Genomic DNA, 17,622 nt, shown 5'->3' on the forward strand with positions numbered 1-17,622 from the left:
ATTAGCTCATTTGCATATCAACACTAGCACTTCTCTTCGGGAACTCCCACTGCGCAACCGCGCGCAGTCGCGTGCATAGTTGTTGCTCTAAGCTTTATGTAATGATCGTTCGCAAAGAAACACAACCATCGTGACCCGCACAGCTGAAGCCGGTCCATTTTTGTGGTCCAATTTTATTTATTTGTTCTCCAGCGGGGATGATCTTGGCTTCTATTCTTCTGATCGGCGGCTATGCCGCTCATAACGGCGGAATGATCGTAGATCGTCTACCTGATTCTATTCTGATACAGTTGCCGGCTCCTGTAAAGCATCGCTGGGGGGGCCATCTTGTATGTACGTGACAATCAGGTGCAAGTTTACGTCTTGTTACGAGCACCTCCTCACTCTCCAAGCGGCTAAAGATATGTCGAACTTACGTCTACGAGCGCGCGCAAAGATGCAAAATATCTTCTCCCCATTGAAGAGCTGGGAGCGGTTCGATTTACTCGGCCTAGGCTACGCCACCTTTGCGAAGGCAACAGCCATGATCGTAGCAGTACGAGGAAACATGCTCGCTCAAGCAGGGCCTGCCTGACTTCCGGAACCATGCATGATTGTGATCGATCTTTCGTGGAGTCGTGATTCAATTTACCGGACAAAAATGCATTGCTCTTCTAGTAATAGAGCACCCACTCGCTGGGACGTCGGGCGTTAGCGGATGGACCAGTGCAAACTGAATCTTGAATTATCATGTCGCTTATCTACTACAGACGTCAACTCCCGGAATGTCAGGGCTCGAGCCGCTTAGGATCGCGAGGGAATAAGGTGGCATTTCGAATATTTCCTAGCTTGAGGAACAGCATGACCACGCGCTCGAGCCCTGTGCATTGGTGCGTGTGTTAGTATCTGTGTCATCGGGAAGTAGCATCGGCCCACCAATACCGCCACCTCCATGAGGGGGACAGCCCATTCTGAAGGCATCAACATAGGGTTTCATTGACTCAGGATTGATACCCCATTCTCGCATGCGTGCTTCTAGGAAGTTCGCATCGTGAACACGCTGAGCACCCGAAAGAATTTCTTCGCCTCTCATCATGAAGTCGTAAGAGTTTGAGTACCTCTATGTCATAGATTAGTAATAGCGTGTAATCAATGCATCACACAACTTACTGGGTCATCTCCGTTAGGCATAGTGTAGAACGGGCGGACCGCCAGGGGGAATTTGTCAAGGATGTAGTAATCCGTTTTGTATTTATCTCTCACAAGGGCACCCAGCTTCTTCTCTTGCTCAGTGCTGCTCTCCATACATCAGAAATCAGGAAATCCGCGGTTCAAGGCTTAAGCGAACCTCAAATCCTCGAAATCTCCGATTTCAACGCCATTCGCTCTAAGGAGCGCAATACCCTCAGTCCATTGGAGCCGAGGCGTCTTTTCCAGGAAGAGGAATGGCTCCGCGGGGAACTGTCTGTTGATAATCGAGATCTCGTTGGAGAAATTTTGCTGAAGGCTCTTGAAAATATGCACAAGCAAGCCATCGAGTAAGTCAATGACCTCTTCGTACGTCTCCTCTATAGTCATCTCGAGATCGAGGCCAGTGAATTCTGTGAGATGTCGGTGGGTAAATGCATTCTCAGCCCGGAAGACTAGGGAATTGACATCTGATCAATGTGAAAGATGTGTCGTGGCGATCAGGCTCACCCGGCCCAATTTCAAAAACACGTTCAAGATCCGCTGAAATAGCCATCTGTTTGGCTAGCTGAGGACTCTGAGCAAGAAATGCGCTCCCTAATTGGATATCGTATTAGGCCTCGGGGAAGGTACGGAACCTGTGTCCAGTACCTTTGAAATAGTCAACTCTAAATACGGAAGCGCCACTTTCCGTCGCCGCGGCCTGGAGCTTTGGCGTGTGTATCTCTATGAAATTCTTTGACTCTAAATATGATCTGAAAAGAGCCGTGACACTAGATTGGATCTTGAAGATTGCTTGACTAATGGGTGTCTTCGTTGAAATCGGTGACGATGGTGAAAACTATGGCAAGTGAGCGTAACTCACGCGTAGATCGAGCACTCGGTTGTTGAGACGAGTGTCCAAGCCAACACTGTTGTACAGTTTGTTGCCATCGGCGTCCCTCGCTTCATATTCCTCAGCGCTCCGCGCTGCATCTTCTAGGGTAAAAGGAAGAGGTTCTGGGCTAGATATAAGGTGGAGCTCCAGGGGGGATGAGTTGGGGCCGGCGATGGCCAGGTTGAGAGAAAATACCTTAGAGACGAGGATTTCGCGCTCGTGAATCGTAGTGCTCTCGACTGGGACGGCCGGCTTCTGAACTACACCCTCCACGAGGACAATGCCCTCGCTTGGTATCGAAGCGCCCCATTTCACCATTTGCTTTGATATGGTGCTAGGGTTCACCACGACGAGTGCTTGAATTGTATGGATACTCTGACGAAGAGCAAGGAAGAGCATCTTGCTTCCTACGGGTGTGGCCTGAAGAAGAGTATCGAGAGACCAATGGAAAGCTCACCTTGGGCTCTCGTTGTGTGGACTCTTGCTCGCACAAGAACAACTTCTCCCGGATTGGCATCTTCTAGAGCTGCGATCCTGTGTCGTATGCGACCTGCGTTGATGGCTGAGCTACCTCATCACGTTCAAGTGTCCCTATTAACCTGTAATGTTTTGTGACTGATTTAAAACTAGACTTCCGTAATTGTCGATGGCATAATCCTGGATCGTCACGGCGATGCATTGGTGAATCGGGTGCGCAAACAGCATGAAAGTTCGCCGGAGCTCACGGGCTCTGCTGCAGCTTTCGCTGCTTCTTGGGCCTTCAATTTAGCTGCCTTCTCTGCAGCGAGTCTTTCCTTCTCAGCCTTTTTCGCAGCTTTCTTCAATTCGTTTTTAGAGGGACCTTTGCTCTCAGGAACATCTCTGTGCCGATCAAGACTGATTGAGTTGTAGCCTCTAATGGAAGATTAATACGTGCTCACTGGGGCGCTGGGGCATCTTGAGCTGTTTCGGACATGTTGGTCTAATCGGTAGTTCTACGATAAGTAGGACTCCAAAAATCGGCGATCGATTTCAGATAACGGAATTTCCCGAATTCTCACGGTATTGTTAAAATCCCGCCATCACGTGTGCGGCAATTTTGTCTCCATGTTGTTGTCCGAATTATATTGTTATATTTCACCGGTTACGCTCTTTTTGACGACTGACTCCATTCTCGTTCCGAAAAATGCTCTCGCTGCGTTCCAGAGCTTTGCCATTGGCCAGGAATCTCCGTTTCATTTCAACTTGGAGCTATGTGCCGGCGGGTCCGCCAGATCCGATCCTGGGCGTCACAGAGGCCTTCAAAGCTGATAAGGATCCCCGTAAAATCAATCTTGGTGTCGGCGCGTACCGTGATGAAAATGGAAAGCCATTCGTGCTTCCCTCAGTGAAATCCGTGAGTAGAAATGATCTGCGAGTTCAATCTTAAAATTTCTGATGATCTTGTCAGGCCGAAGAGCGCATTCATGCTGCCAAACAGGACAAGGAATACCTTCCCATCACAGGATTGGCTGACTTCACCAAACTCGCATCAAAACTTGCATACGGCGAAGATAGCGAGCCGCTCCGAAATGGTTTTATCGCTAGCACCCAGTCTATCTCGGGAACGGGTGCTCTTCGTGTAGGAGCTGCATTCCTCGCTCGCCATTACCCTGGAGTGAAGACTGTTTACTTGCCTGTCCCTTCGTGGGGGAACCATACCCCCCTCTTCCGTGATTCTGGGATTGAAGTTAAAGGCTATCGTTACTTTGACAAGAAGACCGTTGGTCTAGACTTTGCTGGTTTGAAAGAAGATCTTGAGGTACTGCGTCACGCTGCCAACAGATGCTTCCGCGCTCGACCTTATGACAAATGTTTTCATAGGCTGCAGCTGAGAATTCCATTGTGCTGCTGCATGCATGTGCGCATAATCCAACAGGAGTTGATCCAACGCCCGAGCAGTGGGCTGAGATTTCACAGATCGTTCAGGTATAGCAATCATTTCCTTTCTGGACTGTACTTCCTCAGCTTAACTCTGGAACAGAAACGGTCTCTTTTCCCCTTCTTCGATATGGCATATCAAGGCTTTGCGTCTGGTGATACTACTCGCGATGCGTACGCATTACGATATTTCGTCAAACAAGGACACCAGGTTGCTCTTGCGCAAAGTTTCGCAAAGGTTAGTGCGTATACATTTGGTTTCCTTTTGTAGTTGCTAGAGAGCGGAGCGAATAGAACATGGGTCTGTATGGAGAGCGGGTTGGCCTCTTCTCGCTCACCACGGGCTCGCAGGACGAGAGGGCCCGCGTAGACAGCCAAATTAAGATCGTTGTTCGGCCCATGTACTCAAACCCCCCTATCCACGGGGCGCGTATTGCGAGTACCATTCTGGGCGACCCACAACTCTACGGCCAATGGTAATTTCCCGGGCACTTCGCCATCTCTGCTATCCAATTGACATCTACACCAGGTTAACCGAGGTTAAGGGGATGGCTGACCGAATCATCTCAATGCGAGAAGTGCTCTACAACACACTTACCCACGAGCTCAAAACACCAGGAGAGTGGGGACACATTAAGTCACAGATCGGCATGTTCAGGTACGTATTGGGTGTACTGCGGCCCTTCATTTCATTCCCATTCCGTGTCTCTTTACGCTCATGATCATTTGAATGATTTCCGACATTTAGTTTCACCGGATTGACTGCTCCGCAGACGAAGGCCCTAGCAGAGAATGCACACATCTACATGACGTCTGATGGACGTATTTCGATGGCTGGTCTGAATAGCAGCAACATCAAGTACTTCGCTGAGAGCGTGGACGCTGCCGTTCGCGGAAGGCTATGAGGAGTGATTATTACTGTTTACGAGGCACACGCCGCCATGTCTAGCCTAATTCTAATCTCAGGCAATTGGCTGGTGCTCAAATTAGTGCCTTGGCTATGTAACTTTAGCTCTCAGTGCGCTGATCTGAAGGTGTTCCATCTCTGCAGACCAAACAATGCATTCATTTATGACTGTCCGTATCAGACCGGTGGTGGTGCGATCCGGTCTATTCTTTTGCCAATTCCAGTGCCCGCCGTTTACTGTTCAGATTGTGAGGGGGTGATTATGTTTGCGCCAACTTAGCTGATGTGCAAGGTGGGCATGTGCATAAGCTACGACAGGCTGCGTAAAAGTAATTGTCATGATGATAAGGTATTACAGACCATCGCTAATAGTTTACCTGTGTAAAACTATGGTTATTCCTCCATGTCAGTGTTTGACTCCAAACCTCCTACAAGTCTGTCTTCCTCGTCTCCTTCGTCATTAACATTGTACGTCCGTACTATCATATCGACCACCCAACCCATGATGACCTCATCAGAGATGTAAACTTCTTCCATCAGATGCCGGGCGCTCCTGAAAGTTTTCCGACCTCTCCGCTCAGCTTCCTTCACATCCATACCCATTTCGGCTTCCTTAAGTTTCTCGTCGCTAGTGTTACCCCTGTCTCCTTGCGTGCGCATCGAGGGGAGTGAAGGAAAACCAAATCGTTCTTCATCTGCTACAGGCGCAGCCGCAGCATCGCCTGTTGGAAAAGCAGACCAAAAGAGGATCCGCAATGTATAGATTGCTAACAGTGAGATGTGTGGGACGGAGTTAGAAGGGACAGCTCTGAGATAGGTAACAATTGGAGAAGGTGGTGGTGGAATGGGACGAAGATTGGAAGCTGGCTCGAACAGACTTGTTGCAACCACTGGTGCAACGGTTCCAGGTGACGATGTGAATCCGGAGGGTTGAGAGCGGTGTTTTGCTGGAGGAGTTGGAGACGGTAGGTGTGTGAGTATGTGCCGGTTAAGAGCAAAAGTTGAGGGAGGGGAAGGCGTGTAAGGACAAGAGATCCAGTGGCACTTGAGCGGATGTGGTGAACTTTCCACGTGGGTAGTAGTAATGTGGGCAGCTAGTTCTTCTGGGGAGTTGTACGCCTCCGACAGGCATGTTTCCGAGTCTTCTGGCCTCTTCCACTGACACTTGAGTCTCCCGATAGGCGAAGGTTTCCTTTTCCTTCGTAAATTCTGGATGACGAATCTCTGATTGGTGCCATGCACAACACTGGCATTGGCCTCCGGAAAGTGCACCGTAACATTCCGAATGATATCCGCTGCAGATAACATCGCATACTCTGGATACTTGGAAAAGGTATCTTTATAAAGATTCCAAAACGTAACTTGAGTTTGCTCTGATCCAGGAGCGTACTCAAACATTATGCGCATCCTGATTTGAACATTAAACACGCCGGCAGGTTAATGGTGCAACACGTACCAAGCGACTGATCTCTCAGGCTCGGACATAGGTACAATGCGAGAGAGATCCTCTTCTGTCAGCTCATAAGGTTCGTATTGTTCTTCTGGTTCTGCCTTCGACTTCGGCGTGTTGAGCGCGACCACTTTGGTTTCTACCTTTTGCTCATTCCTCAGGATGGAAATAAGAAGACGAAGAGTATTAGGGAAATCAGGGTGGGCAAGGAACGCCTTGGAGGTGCTTGGAGTAGAGAGGTACGTAGAGACAAACTCTAGCGCCGCAGTCACTAGGGCCGCATCTTGAAGCACTGCAAGGAACCGAAGCGCGCGGGACAGTGCCAGAGAGGACAACGATGGGGAGTAAGGAGGTGGGTAGTAATCTGCGGACTCTGGTGGGATCGCAGGATTTGGAACCATCAGAGGCGTGAGAAACCCCATGGCGGGGATGATTAGAGCTCGGTCGATCGAAGTGCTGACAATTTCATCAATCCGAGAGAAAGGGATGTCTACGTAGGGAGAAGTGCCCCTCCCCCTCGTTTTTGAGACGCTAGGGAGATACGGCCCAATCACGGTAAGAAGTTCGAGGGCGTAGATCAGAAGTTCTGTGTTGACCTCATCGGGTGGGAGGTGGAGCATCCCAACTATTACCCGCATAGTCCTCGGCTCTTGCCCCAGGTGATTAGCGTTGAGGTCGTTATGAGAAGCATTGCGGAGAGTAAGCAAGGATTCGATAGCATGTTTTCTGAGACCCTCAACACGAGGACCGGGTGCAAAGTATGGGTAGAGCTGAGTCAATTTTTTCCTGGATTCCTCAATGTAGACCTCTGGCCAATAGAGGATGGCTTCGCTAAGCCGAGGTACCGCACTGAGGACGAATCGATTGGTGTGTTCATCAGAGAGATTCACAAGGCGGCTAAGGGCCCAATCTACTTCCTTAGGAATACCCGAAACCAACGCAAGAGCCATTCGATTACTCGCTCCACCGTCAAGGTACCACTCTATGTGAAGGCTTGTCAACGACAATCTTCGCGTGACAAGGGAGCCAAAATGTGAGCTTACGTTCTTCTCCATCAACAGGAGGAGGTCGCTTGGCGGGAGCACCTGAATGGCTATAGGCACGGTAGTCATGCTGCTGATGACTAGCTGCTGCGTGACTCATAATTCTGCTCGATAAGGCGTGTCCACATTGGCCGGTGGCAGTGCGAACCCTTCGGTTTCCGGAGGTTCGTCTATCCCCAATAGAAGCTGGTCGCCTGCCTAGTCCAAAGCACATATGTAGTGTACTGGTGGACGCCGCCTGAAGTACCCGCTACTCATGGTCTCGCTTCCGATGTTTCTATGCTTTTTTTGTAGTTGGGCAGAGTGTTCTTCATTCCCAACAATCCGTCGTAAAATACCAAGAAGTGACATAGAACTTAACAATAACGGCACCCCTACAAAAATACCTCCACTTGAATTCGCGTCCCACCTCCGTACGCTCCAAATTGGGAGCTGGCGTTTGTACATGCAGTCAACAGCAGTCCCCATTTGTTCTTCTTCCATATCATTCTCGCCTCTGCTATTTCCTATCAGTTTCGCCATTTTCCTGTTCAAATGTCTTCCTCTTAAAGAAGAGCCCCACTATTCAATCAAACCTGGATCGAAAACCCTGTGCAAGACCTCCGCTCGCACTATATGGCTGCCGCACACAAGTCAGAGGACAGGCAACCGCTGAGGCAACAAGACACATTGCCACAAAATGAGAAGCAACACAGAAAAAGTATTGTCAACAAGCATACAACTCCTGCACGAAAACGGAGTTTGCATTACCAGCCAGAATTTACATCACGGAAAACGGGATACATAATGTCGTTCAGGAATGGCAAATTCGCCAACACATCAATGATATCGTCTACTTATAACAGCTGTAGAAAACGTCGAGCCCCATTGAAAAAAAAAACGGTCGTTCAAAAAGCCTCCACCTCATTCAATGCTCCTCAATTTTGGCGACCTCCGCCTTGACATACGCAACAATCTCCTGCATCTTGTTGAATCCAGCCGGAGACAAGAGGTCTAAATCCCACTCCCCCTCCAAGAAGTCGGGTGGCAAATCACAATCCGCACTGGGGCGGTCAACCATGCAAGGTGTAATATCGCCCGTGTCCTTGTGGCCACAATAAACGCGAAGGGAAGTATCCAGCACGCTTAACCCATACAGGCGGGGAATGGGGCAGTGGCGAAGTAACTTATCGTACCGTTGGCGTATCTGGGCATCCGCCTTCAGGCACGTATTATGCCTGTCGGATCTGTTGTCTTTAATGTCCACAATAAAAACTGGCTTCTGCTGTTGAGTGATAACCACATAAGAGACAACAAAGTCTGTGGGGTCGAGCGGAAACATTTCACCGGGCCCGCTCTGCAGGGAAGAGGAGAGGGAGAAGTCCCCTGCGGTGAAAGTATAGTAGAGGAGCTTGTTGAAAAGTGCGAGATAGCGATGTTGAGGCACGTCTATGTTACGAGTGACGTTGAACGCCTTCAGAAAGCCTTCTGGCCAGCTTGCATCAGTGGAGAAAGGCATGATCCTAGCATGCTTGCATCAGTAATGACACACCGAACTGCAAGCTGAGGGTATACCAAGTGCGAGGAAGAGCGGACGAGAAGGCTGAGCCGCAACTCGCCCCCCGGATCCAAACCTGAGCGCCCATTCAGCCGCCCCGGTCGCCCGACCCCATTTGGTATTTTTACACCTACGTTGACAGGCTGGGAGAAGAAATATGCAACTGTAGTCTCCTTCAAAAGATTGTGCCAATCTCACTCTGACATCATCCCTGGCGCCATTCAGCATTACGTTTGTGAATTACTGTTGAGATGATATTGAGGGTCCCGCGCTTATCGGTTTCCCAACCAGCCGAAGGGAGTTCAACTCGTATTTTGAAATTACACAGTCGTACACATGTGTTCAAGGAAGAATGATGCAATCAGCGTTCAGAATGTGAGTGCTCGTAAATCGTAGAATCATTGTGGAAAAACCTTGAAGGAATAAGGTGAACGAGGCATCTAAGGGTACTCTCAAAAACAGCAAAAGGGATCTGGAAAGAATTGGTGAGAGTTGAGCGTGGAAGGATGAAAGACGAAGAGAGAGGCTGAAGATATGGACGAACCCGCTATGGAGTGGCGACAATATCCAGAAGCCCAAGCTGCGCCTCGATATATGCAAAGGTACGTTGGATACTGCGGAATCCAGCCCGAGACAAGATGTCTATATTCCATGCCCCCCTCAAGTATCCGGGTCCCAAAACACGTTGAGTATTGCGGGTGACAAGGCGAGGTGAAACAGCGCCAGTCTCCCTGTTGCCAGTATAGATGCGGAGCGAAGTCCCAACGGGCTTGACCCATACAGGAGACGAATGGGGCAGTTATGCAACATCTGATCGTAGCGTTCGCGCATCTGGGCATCCGCCCTCTGGCGCAAATGAGATGAATTAACCCATCTGTCGTCTTCAATCTCCACAAAGAGAACCGGCCGAAACTGTTGATTGGAAAGGAACATTCTACGGCTCGATGCGGACCATTTGAAGTGGGGTTGTACTGGGGGACCACCCAGAGGGTGAACATTCTTTGCGCTACAACATAGTTGAATAAACACCATGATAGCGAGCTTCGTGCGGCGGAATTTCGACACGAGCGGCGTTGAAGCCACGGAGCAAAATCTCTGGCCATCGGCTTCCGGTGAAAGACATGATCCTAAGCATGCATGCATCAGTAATGGTCCACTGTGACTGCGAGTCAAGGGTATACCAAGTGTGAGGGAGGGACGTCTATCGGTCGAGAAAATTAAAAGACAGTCGGTCCGGGTACAAGCTCGTAGTTTTTGTCGTGGACGCGCACGCGCGACACGCTATGTCGAAATGTAAAATATGCTATTTCGGATGCAGAAATTAAGGTTGTAAAACGCGGTGGCTTGTGATTCTATGCAACCATAGATGATGTCATAATTCGTCCCCCAAATGCAGCCCCCCGAAGACCCAGGTTGAATATCGCTGCGATGCATCAGAGTAACCGTCGTGTGAGGAAGTGATTTAACTCCCTCTGCAGTTCATTAGGCTCTTGCTCTTGCTCACAAAACATCGAATTAACGTCCAAGTGGCGCAAGTTGCGCACAAGGACGCCTTGGTCGGACCACCCTGAGGCTCTCCCACTTCTTTCTATCTCCCCCAAGGGAATCCGTTGGGCATGTTGGGCTCATTCCATCCATAAACAGTATTTGCAAGCTGGTCGAAGGAGATGTGATCCGAGGAAGAGGCTCTGTCACACTCCTCACCAATGGGATCGCCCGCGATGAATTCCTTCACGAAGTTTGCATTGTTGTAAGACAGCAACGGTTGGTTCGACGCTTTAGCGCAAGGATACCCGACCTACATTATCTCGGTGAGACGCCCGATGATTGATGTTAGGTTTATTTCTAGTCGGTCTCTACTGTCTTATCACTCTATGTTTATTTAGCATTTATCTTCCTTTTTCCGACCGATTGGTCGCTTCACTCTCACTCCTGTTACATTCGAGTAATCGACGCTTAAAAGCTCGATGTCTACTTCGCTGACGCCCTCAGTTCTCATTGCGTTCACAACCGCGAGACTGAGTATTATTTCATTCTAGTCCGCGTTATGCATTGGGTACCAAAGTATATATACTAGTTTGCCTAGATAGAGTGCACATATGGAAAACAATCAGACAAACTAACTAACAGACAAACAATGAAATAAGGGGCTAGATGTGTTTTGAAATTACGTAACTTTGGCTTGTCAAGATCTGATCGGCACCCGGCAGAGGTTCGGATCTGAGGAGCGTTAGCCCGGCTGTCTTTTCTCATCCACTAAACGCCACTTCCCCACACTTGGTATACCTGCAGCTCGGTGAGTCGTTACTGAGAAAATACTAGCGTGGTATAACTCAGTCTCAAGCTGAATAGTGTAGAATAACTAAAGATAGTACATATTTAGATATTGTTGAAAATCTTGGTTTTTCTTGGGAGTTATAGTGCACTGTGACCAACTCACAATGTGATGTTGAGCTTGCGGCGCTGTATTTCCTTTCTTGGTATTCCTGCTACCAAAGTCAGTGCACCATTGAGGCGACTGCTTATAAAGCAGTGAACAATTTTTCCCTTTCGTCTCCCCCAGTTCAACTACGATTGACTGAGGTGAGACTGCGCTTTTACTACATGTTTGTTTCATCACTCATGTACTCTCATGTGCCCCCCTAATGGCAATTACAGTTTCGCATGCAACCCGTTAGTTCCTGTCTTCATCCTCATCAAGACCATCACTTGGACCGTCATTCACGTGCGAACTTGCTCCCCCTGGGCCGCTGCCGTATCTCCATTTAATTGAAGAAGCACGGCGGTGTCAAGCTAGACGACTTCTGTTGATGTGGCAGCCCGACGCCACACAAGGACAAAGGGGAGGCGGAGCTGCAGGCAAAGCGTTGCCGTGTGGCAAACCCTTAGTCGCACAAAGCGCCGGAGGCGCTAGTTTCACCTTTGTTATCCGCTTTGTTGTATAGTTAGATAGACATAAAAGAGCGAGGATTACCTGAGTGCGATGCTCAACCCCGTTTGACATCGCGCTCTAGGTAAGTCCTCAACCTTATAGATTGTACATAGTTTACATCTTGCCTAACATATAACCCCATTTGACATCGCGCTCTAGACACCGCGCTCTAGTCTTCCTCCCGCTGATTTACAGGTTATCAGCCCAGTACAACTCTACCCCAGCACTGCGCAAAGCCTACCGCCCGGCACCGCTGAACTGTTGTCTGACACAACTGCCCAGTTCTGACTCGCCACACCCACCGCCCGGCACTGCTGAACTTTTTTGTCTGAAACGACTGCCCAGTTCTGACTCGCCGCACTTCTATTCTGGTTGTAACACTGAAGAACCATGACTACCGCCCTGCTCAAAGATTCTGCCATTGACAAGGCCGTTCTTACCATCCCCAAACTAAAAGGACGAGATGACTGGATCCTGTGGTCTGGGAACCTCGAAATAGCCATGGACCACACCTGGGACTTCATTGAAGGCAGCAACACCACAGCTCCTGATGCGTCCAAAGTAACTGAACACCAAGATTGGGTAATTGGGGATCGGAATGCTCGTCGAAGGATCTGGCTCTCACTTGATGAATCAATCCAACGCAATGCCTTTCCACACAGGAAAAGCTCCGCTGCCGTCCTGTTCAAGGCCCTCAAGGATGAATATGAGGACTCTGGATCCACAGCGGAATTCTATGCCAGACAGAGCTATGACAACGCTAAGCTCAGCGACTACAACTCAGTTTCAGAATACCTGACAGCCCTTATCAATTTTGCCTACCTGGTCAACAAGGAAGTCACTGACAACGAGGACCGCATTGGAAATCGTTCGATCGCCATGCGCCTCATCCATACACTCCCACCCTGCATGCGTACACTACAAACAATGCTCCTTGATACTCCTCTTCCAAAGGGTGTGAAGTGGAACTTGGATGATCTCAAGAGAAGGGTACAAGCCGATGAACGTCGTGCACGCGCAGCGGGAGAGAACCTGGGGACCAAATCCGACTCACTCCAAACCCCGAAGGCACTCGCTGCTGAGGGGGAACGACCTAAAGGGAAGAGGAAGGACCCAAATGACCCCATCTGGCTCTCCCGGCAGACTTGCTGGAAGTGTGGACAGACAGGCCACATTCGTTCTAAATGTACCGCAACGCAAGAAGAAAAGGATGCGTACCGGGAAAAGAAAGCCGCAGAACAAAATGGCAGTGCCAACGTTACTACTGTCAGTACTGTCAGTACCATGCCAGCAGGCATTGAGATGGCCATGTGTGCCACCGCATTGGGGAACGAACCTCCCACTGCCAGACCTAAGAACAGTGTTAGCTCCATGTGTGCTGAATACATCACTGACACTGCCCTGGTAGCGGACAAACCCACGGATACCGTAAAAGCGTGGATTGTGGATTCTGGCTGCAGCAACCATTTCTGCCCAAACAGGACGGAATTTCTTGATTACACACCTTTCACTACCCCGCGACACATCCGGCTTGGCAATGCCAGTACAATCCCCTCACTTGGACAGGGAACAGTCTTGATCCCCTGCACCGCAAATGGAAAGATTGTCCATCGCAAAGTCTTGGAAGTACAGTATGTGCCTGAACTGGCTTACGGTCTTCTCTCCTGCCGGGTCTTGATCTGCCGTGGAATACGAGTAACCTTTGATGAGGGAACCAACACCTGCAAAATCTCGAAGTCTGGAACTGTCATATCCATTCCCGGCCATTGACTTCCGGGCTCTCCGACCCCTCCGTTCTAACTCCGCTCCCCCCTCACCAACCTCGGAGCCCCCGTATTCTGCAAACCTCCCGGTGCCCCTCGATGACCACCACCCCTTCATTTCAATTTATTACCTACGCCTCCCTAAGTACGGAGCCCCGAAGACTTCCGGACAGCTCCGACGTCCGCTAGCGCACTCCCGCCTCCGCTGGGCAATACACTCGCCTGCCCTGCAGGTTCCACCTTCGGGCTTATCCCTCCTTTCCGTTTCTGGGTTAACGCCTGCCTTTCCGCTAACCCCGCGAACCGACTCATCGGTAATATTCAGTCGGCTAATGTCTTAACCCCGTTAGCTCCGCTCCGTCCGGCTCCACCAATTGCGGAACCGTCTCCGCTGTAACCATATATATACACTACTTGTACATAGGTTACGCCCCAGCAGATAAATCAACTAGAGTTACCCCCACTAGGTTCTAAGTGCCAGTCAGTAAGTTAGGGCACGGACGTGTCACTAGGCACAGCGCTCCTGGCAGAAGTCGCTGAGGCCAAAGCCCTCCGTTACGGAGACATTCCTTCATCTTAAAATCTGGTCTCTGACAGGAACCTTAATCGCCGAGTCGCTAACAGAGTTGGGGCCATTGTTCTACCTAAACCAACCACAGTTGTCATCTCCCAAGGCCTCTCAGCTAGATAATGGACCAGCCGCAATGACCACTGCACCTTCTTTTGACCTCTTGCACAAGCGACTGGCCCACCCGGGGAAGGAATCACTTCGCACCATGATCAAGGAAGGGGCTGTGCTCGGTGTTGATGGAACCCGGGATGAGTCTGAAGACTTTGATTGCGAAGCCTGCATCAGGGGGAAAATGGTGAGGGGTTCTTTCGCAAAGGGCCATGACATTGCAACCACACGCTTTGGCCGAGTACACTCGGATATTTGTGGCCCGATGGAAGTCCTATCGCTTGGGAAGAAACAGTACTTTTGCACACTGGTTGATGACAGGACGAACTTTACCTGGTTTTATCCCTGTGCGCTAAAGTCAGACTTTACCCCTTGGTTTGCCAAGATGGACACCTTCTTTGCGAACCAGTTTGGGACACATGTCAAAATACTGAGGACTGACCGAGGGGGAGAATATGTGAATGGAGCTCTGGAGAAGTATTGCGCAGAGAAAGGAATCGGTGTGGAGTTGACGGTCCCTCATACCCCTGAACAGAATGGTGTCGCGGAACGGACAAACAGGAGGATTCTGGACAAAGGGCGCACCCTGATGAAGGATGCACATGCACCCGATTTTCTCTGGGCAGATGCCCTCGCGACTGCTACCTATGCAATCAACCGCACGGTGGATAGTCGCTCTGATAGAATCACCCCTTTTGAACGACTCTATGGAAAGAAACCCAATGTCTCTCACATGAGGGTTTGGTATGCCAATGTTTTCATCCATAGACCAAAAGATCTAGGAGCGCTAAAGCTGGGGGAGCGCGGAAAATTGGTGAAGTTCTTGGGCTACCCCAAAGGCTGTAGTGGGTACAGGACATATGACCCAATCACTCACAAAGTTGAGGTTGTACGTGCGCCAATTTTCCGGGAAGAAGCAAAGGCAGCAGCACGTGTGTTCTTCGAATCGGCACAGAGTGACTCGGACAGCGATGCGGAGGTGAGTCCTGAGAGTCGTTCGACACCGGCAACCGCCGAGGACTCTCCTACAAGTCACGATGGTCCAGTTGACACAGCACCTGATGCATCACATGTTCCGCCTGTCCCTCCTACTCACCACAATCGACCAGCCAGGGTGCGTCGTCCACCACATCGTTTTGATCCATCCGAATACGGACCACATGGCCGACGAAAGGAACTGATTGCCAATGTCTACGAGGATCTCTGGAATGATGTGCCTGTGGCAGCAACTGTCGAGCTTGAAGATGTCCTGGACATAGCCCTAGATGAGGTCCATCTGACCAGCACAGTACTAGCTAACAATACAGATCTCCCAGATGCCCCATCTTTGCGCGAAGCACTTGCTGGGCCTGAATGTGATCTGTGGCACAAGGCCATTCTGGAGGAACTGGCAGCGATTAAAGAAGCTGGGACGTGGAAGCTCGTTGAACCAACGCCTGATATCCGAAACGTCGTTGGGTGCCGTTTTGTCCTGCAGAAGAAGTGGGGCGCCAACGGGGAAGTCACTCGCTTCAAGGCGCGGTTGGTTGCCCAAGGGTTTAGCCAACGTGAAGGTATTGACTATTCTGAGACTTTCGCCCCGGTTGTCAAATCCGCGTCGTTACGAGTCTTTCTTGCCATTTGTGCTCGCCATGGGTGGAGAGTCCACCAGATGGACATCAAGTCTGCATACCTGAATGGCACCCTATCTGAAGATATCTACATGCGGCAACCCAAGGGATATGAGGAAAAGGGGGAGGAACACAAGCTGGCCAAGTTGAAGAAGGGTCTTTACGGTCTAAAGCAAGCGGGAAGGGAGTGGTACGCCACGCTACATGATTTTCTCATCCAACTGGGTTTCCAACGGACACATGCTGACCATTCTGTCTTCGTCTTCAAACGAGGTCGATCAATCATCATTATCCCAGTATACGTCGATGACAAGCTCCTAGCCGGAAATGACGAAAACCTCCTGACATCCATTCAAGACTCGATAAGCTCGCGCTTCAAAGTATCTAGTTGCGGTGAGGCCTCATGGATACTTGGAATTCGAGTCCACCAGGACATCGCAGCAGGGACACTGTCAATCGACCAGTCCCAGTACATCAAGGACATCTTAGCGCGTTTCAAAATGACCGACTGCCACATTGCCCTTACACCACTACCCACGAGAGCTCAATACAAACCCGCCTGCATGGAAGACCACTCTAGGGTTTCCTCATACCCTTACCTCGAAGTGATTGGCTCACTAATGTATGCCGCTCTGGGAACTCGACCAGATATCTGTGCTGCTGTTCGGGCACTCTCTCCTTTCGCGGTGACATTCGGACGTGAACATATCGAGGGGATCAAACATATATTCAGGTATCTTGCGGGCACTATGAACCGGGGGATAGTATACACAGCAGGGGGAGGGGAACTCGTGGGGTACACGGATGCGGACTGGGCGAATGATGCAATGAACCGGAAGTCGATCTCAGGAAATGTCTTCTTGTTGTCTGGGGGAGCAATCTCCTGGATGTCGAAGCAGCAGACTAACATAGCTGACTCATCAACATATGCAGAATACATCGCAGCAGCGGAAGCAGCAAAGGAACTGGTGTGGCTGCGACGACTTCTCGAGGAACTACATGAAGGCATTGCCGGGCCAACAATCTTACACATTGACAATCACGCTGCAGATCTACTTGCTCGAAATCCCGTCAACCATGCTGCCACGAAGCATGTCGATGTACGATACCATTTCATCAGGGAATGTATCGCGGATGGGACAGTCAGCCTCAAGCTCGTAGGGACCAACGATATGACGGCCAATGTTCTCACCAAGTCCCTTGCAAAGGTGAAGCACGAACGCTTCTGCCTGATGATGGGGATGGAGTATGCGGCCTAGAGAAGGTGTGGACGTCAGGCTGTGGGGGAGTGTTGATGTGGCAGCCCGACGCCACACGAGGACAAAGGGGAGGCGGAGCTGCAGGCAAAGCGTTGCCGTGTGGCAAACCCTTAGTCACACAAAGCGCCGGAGGCGCTAGTTTCACCTTTGTTATCCGCTTTGTTGTATAGTTAGATAGACATAAAAGAGCGAGGATTACCTGAGTGCGATGCTCAACCCCGTTTGACATCGCGCTCTAGGTAAGTCCTCAACCTTATAGATTGTACATAGTTTACATCTTGCCTAACATATAACCCCGTTTGACATCGCGCTCTAGACACCGCGCTCTAGTCTTCCTCCTGCTGATTTACAACTTCAGTGTGGAAACGGTTGTGATGGCAGCGCGCTTAGTATCACTAGTGGAACGATGAAGACCACCAAGCGAAAGCTGACCAAGATGCACAGTTATCGATCTTTGGCAGTCACGAGGGTTCTGGTACCGGAAGTCTTGTAACGTAGG

At 50.1% G+C, this 17,622-nt stretch overlaps 5 protein-coding genes across 5 annotated transcripts; 1 reads left to right on the forward strand and 4 right to left on the reverse strand.

Moving 5' to 3' along the window:
- Positions 1 to 322: 322 nt before the first annotated feature.
- On the reverse strand, positions 323 to 2,701 carry EI90DRAFT_2996577 (uncharacterized protein). Its single transcript, XM_039056215.1, has 10 exons — positions 2,644 to 2,701; positions 2,502 to 2,594; positions 2,240 to 2,451; positions 2,033 to 2,188; positions 1,819 to 1,978; positions 1,678 to 1,764; positions 1,328 to 1,622; positions 1,150 to 1,273; positions 916 to 1,099; positions 323 to 859 (listed from the first exon to the last, which is right to left on the reverse strand). Exons 3-10 carry the CDS (start codon positions 2,441 to 2,443, stop codon positions 768 to 770), a joined length of 1,302 nt encoding a protein of 433 aa, XP_038915449.1. The 5' UTR covers positions 2,444 to 2,451; positions 2,502 to 2,594; positions 2,644 to 2,701; the 3' UTR covers positions 323 to 767.
- A 405-nt stretch (positions 2,702 to 3,106) lies between these two features.
- Positions 3,107 to 5,023, forward strand: EI90DRAFT_3060483 (pyridoxal phosphate-dependent transferase). The gene is made up of 7 exons (XM_039060492.1): positions 3,107 to 3,419; positions 3,474 to 3,824; positions 3,887 to 3,991; positions 4,047 to 4,181; positions 4,238 to 4,419; positions 4,473 to 4,601; positions 4,692 to 5,023. Exons 1-7 carry the CDS (start codon positions 3,210 to 3,212, stop codon positions 4,846 to 4,848), a joined length of 1,269 nt encoding a protein of 422 aa, XP_038915450.1. The 5' UTR covers positions 3,107 to 3,209; the 3' UTR covers positions 4,849 to 5,023.
- A 220-nt stretch (positions 5,024 to 5,243) lies between these two features.
- EI90DRAFT_3124396 (uncharacterized protein) lies at positions 5,244 to 7,443 on the reverse strand (the record flags this gene model as incomplete). Its single annotated transcript, XM_039063713.1, has 3 exons — positions 5,244 to 6,258; positions 6,307 to 7,282; positions 7,344 to 7,443. 3 exons carry the CDS (start codon positions 7,441 to 7,443, stop codon positions 5,244 to 5,246), a joined length of 2,091 nt encoding a protein of 696 aa, XP_038915451.1.
- Positions 7,444 to 8,050: 607 nt separating this feature from the next.
- On the reverse strand, positions 8,051 to 8,955 carry EI90DRAFT_2973087 (uncharacterized protein). Its single transcript, XM_039055766.1, has 2 exons — positions 8,898 to 8,955; positions 8,051 to 8,845 (listed from the first exon to the last, which is right to left on the reverse strand). The coding sequence occupies exon 2, from the start codon at positions 8,839 to 8,841 to the stop codon at positions 8,251 to 8,253; it is 591 nt and encodes a 196-aa protein (XP_038915452.1). The 5' UTR covers positions 8,842 to 8,845; positions 8,898 to 8,955; the 3' UTR covers positions 8,051 to 8,250.
- Positions 8,956 to 9,233: 278 nt separating this feature from the next.
- On the reverse strand, positions 9,234 to 10,472 carry EI90DRAFT_1184623 (uncharacterized protein). The gene is made up of 2 exons (XM_039051552.1): positions 9,425 to 10,472; positions 9,234 to 9,352 (listed from the first exon to the last, which is right to left on the reverse strand). The coding sequence occupies exons 1-2, from the start codon at positions 9,981 to 9,983 to the stop codon at positions 9,333 to 9,335; spliced, it is 579 nt and encodes a 192-aa protein (XP_038915453.1). The 5' UTR covers positions 9,984 to 10,472; the 3' UTR covers positions 9,234 to 9,332.
- Positions 10,473 to 17,622: the final 7,150 nt, after the last annotated feature.

Source organism: Cantharellus anzutake (genome assembly GCF_015039405.1).
Source record: "Cantharellus anzutake strain C23 chromosome Unknown EI90scaffold_27, whole genome shotgun sequence".
NCBI classification, from domain to species: Eukaryota; Fungi; Basidiomycota; class Agaricomycetes; order Cantharellales; family Hydnaceae; genus Cantharellus; species Cantharellus anzutake.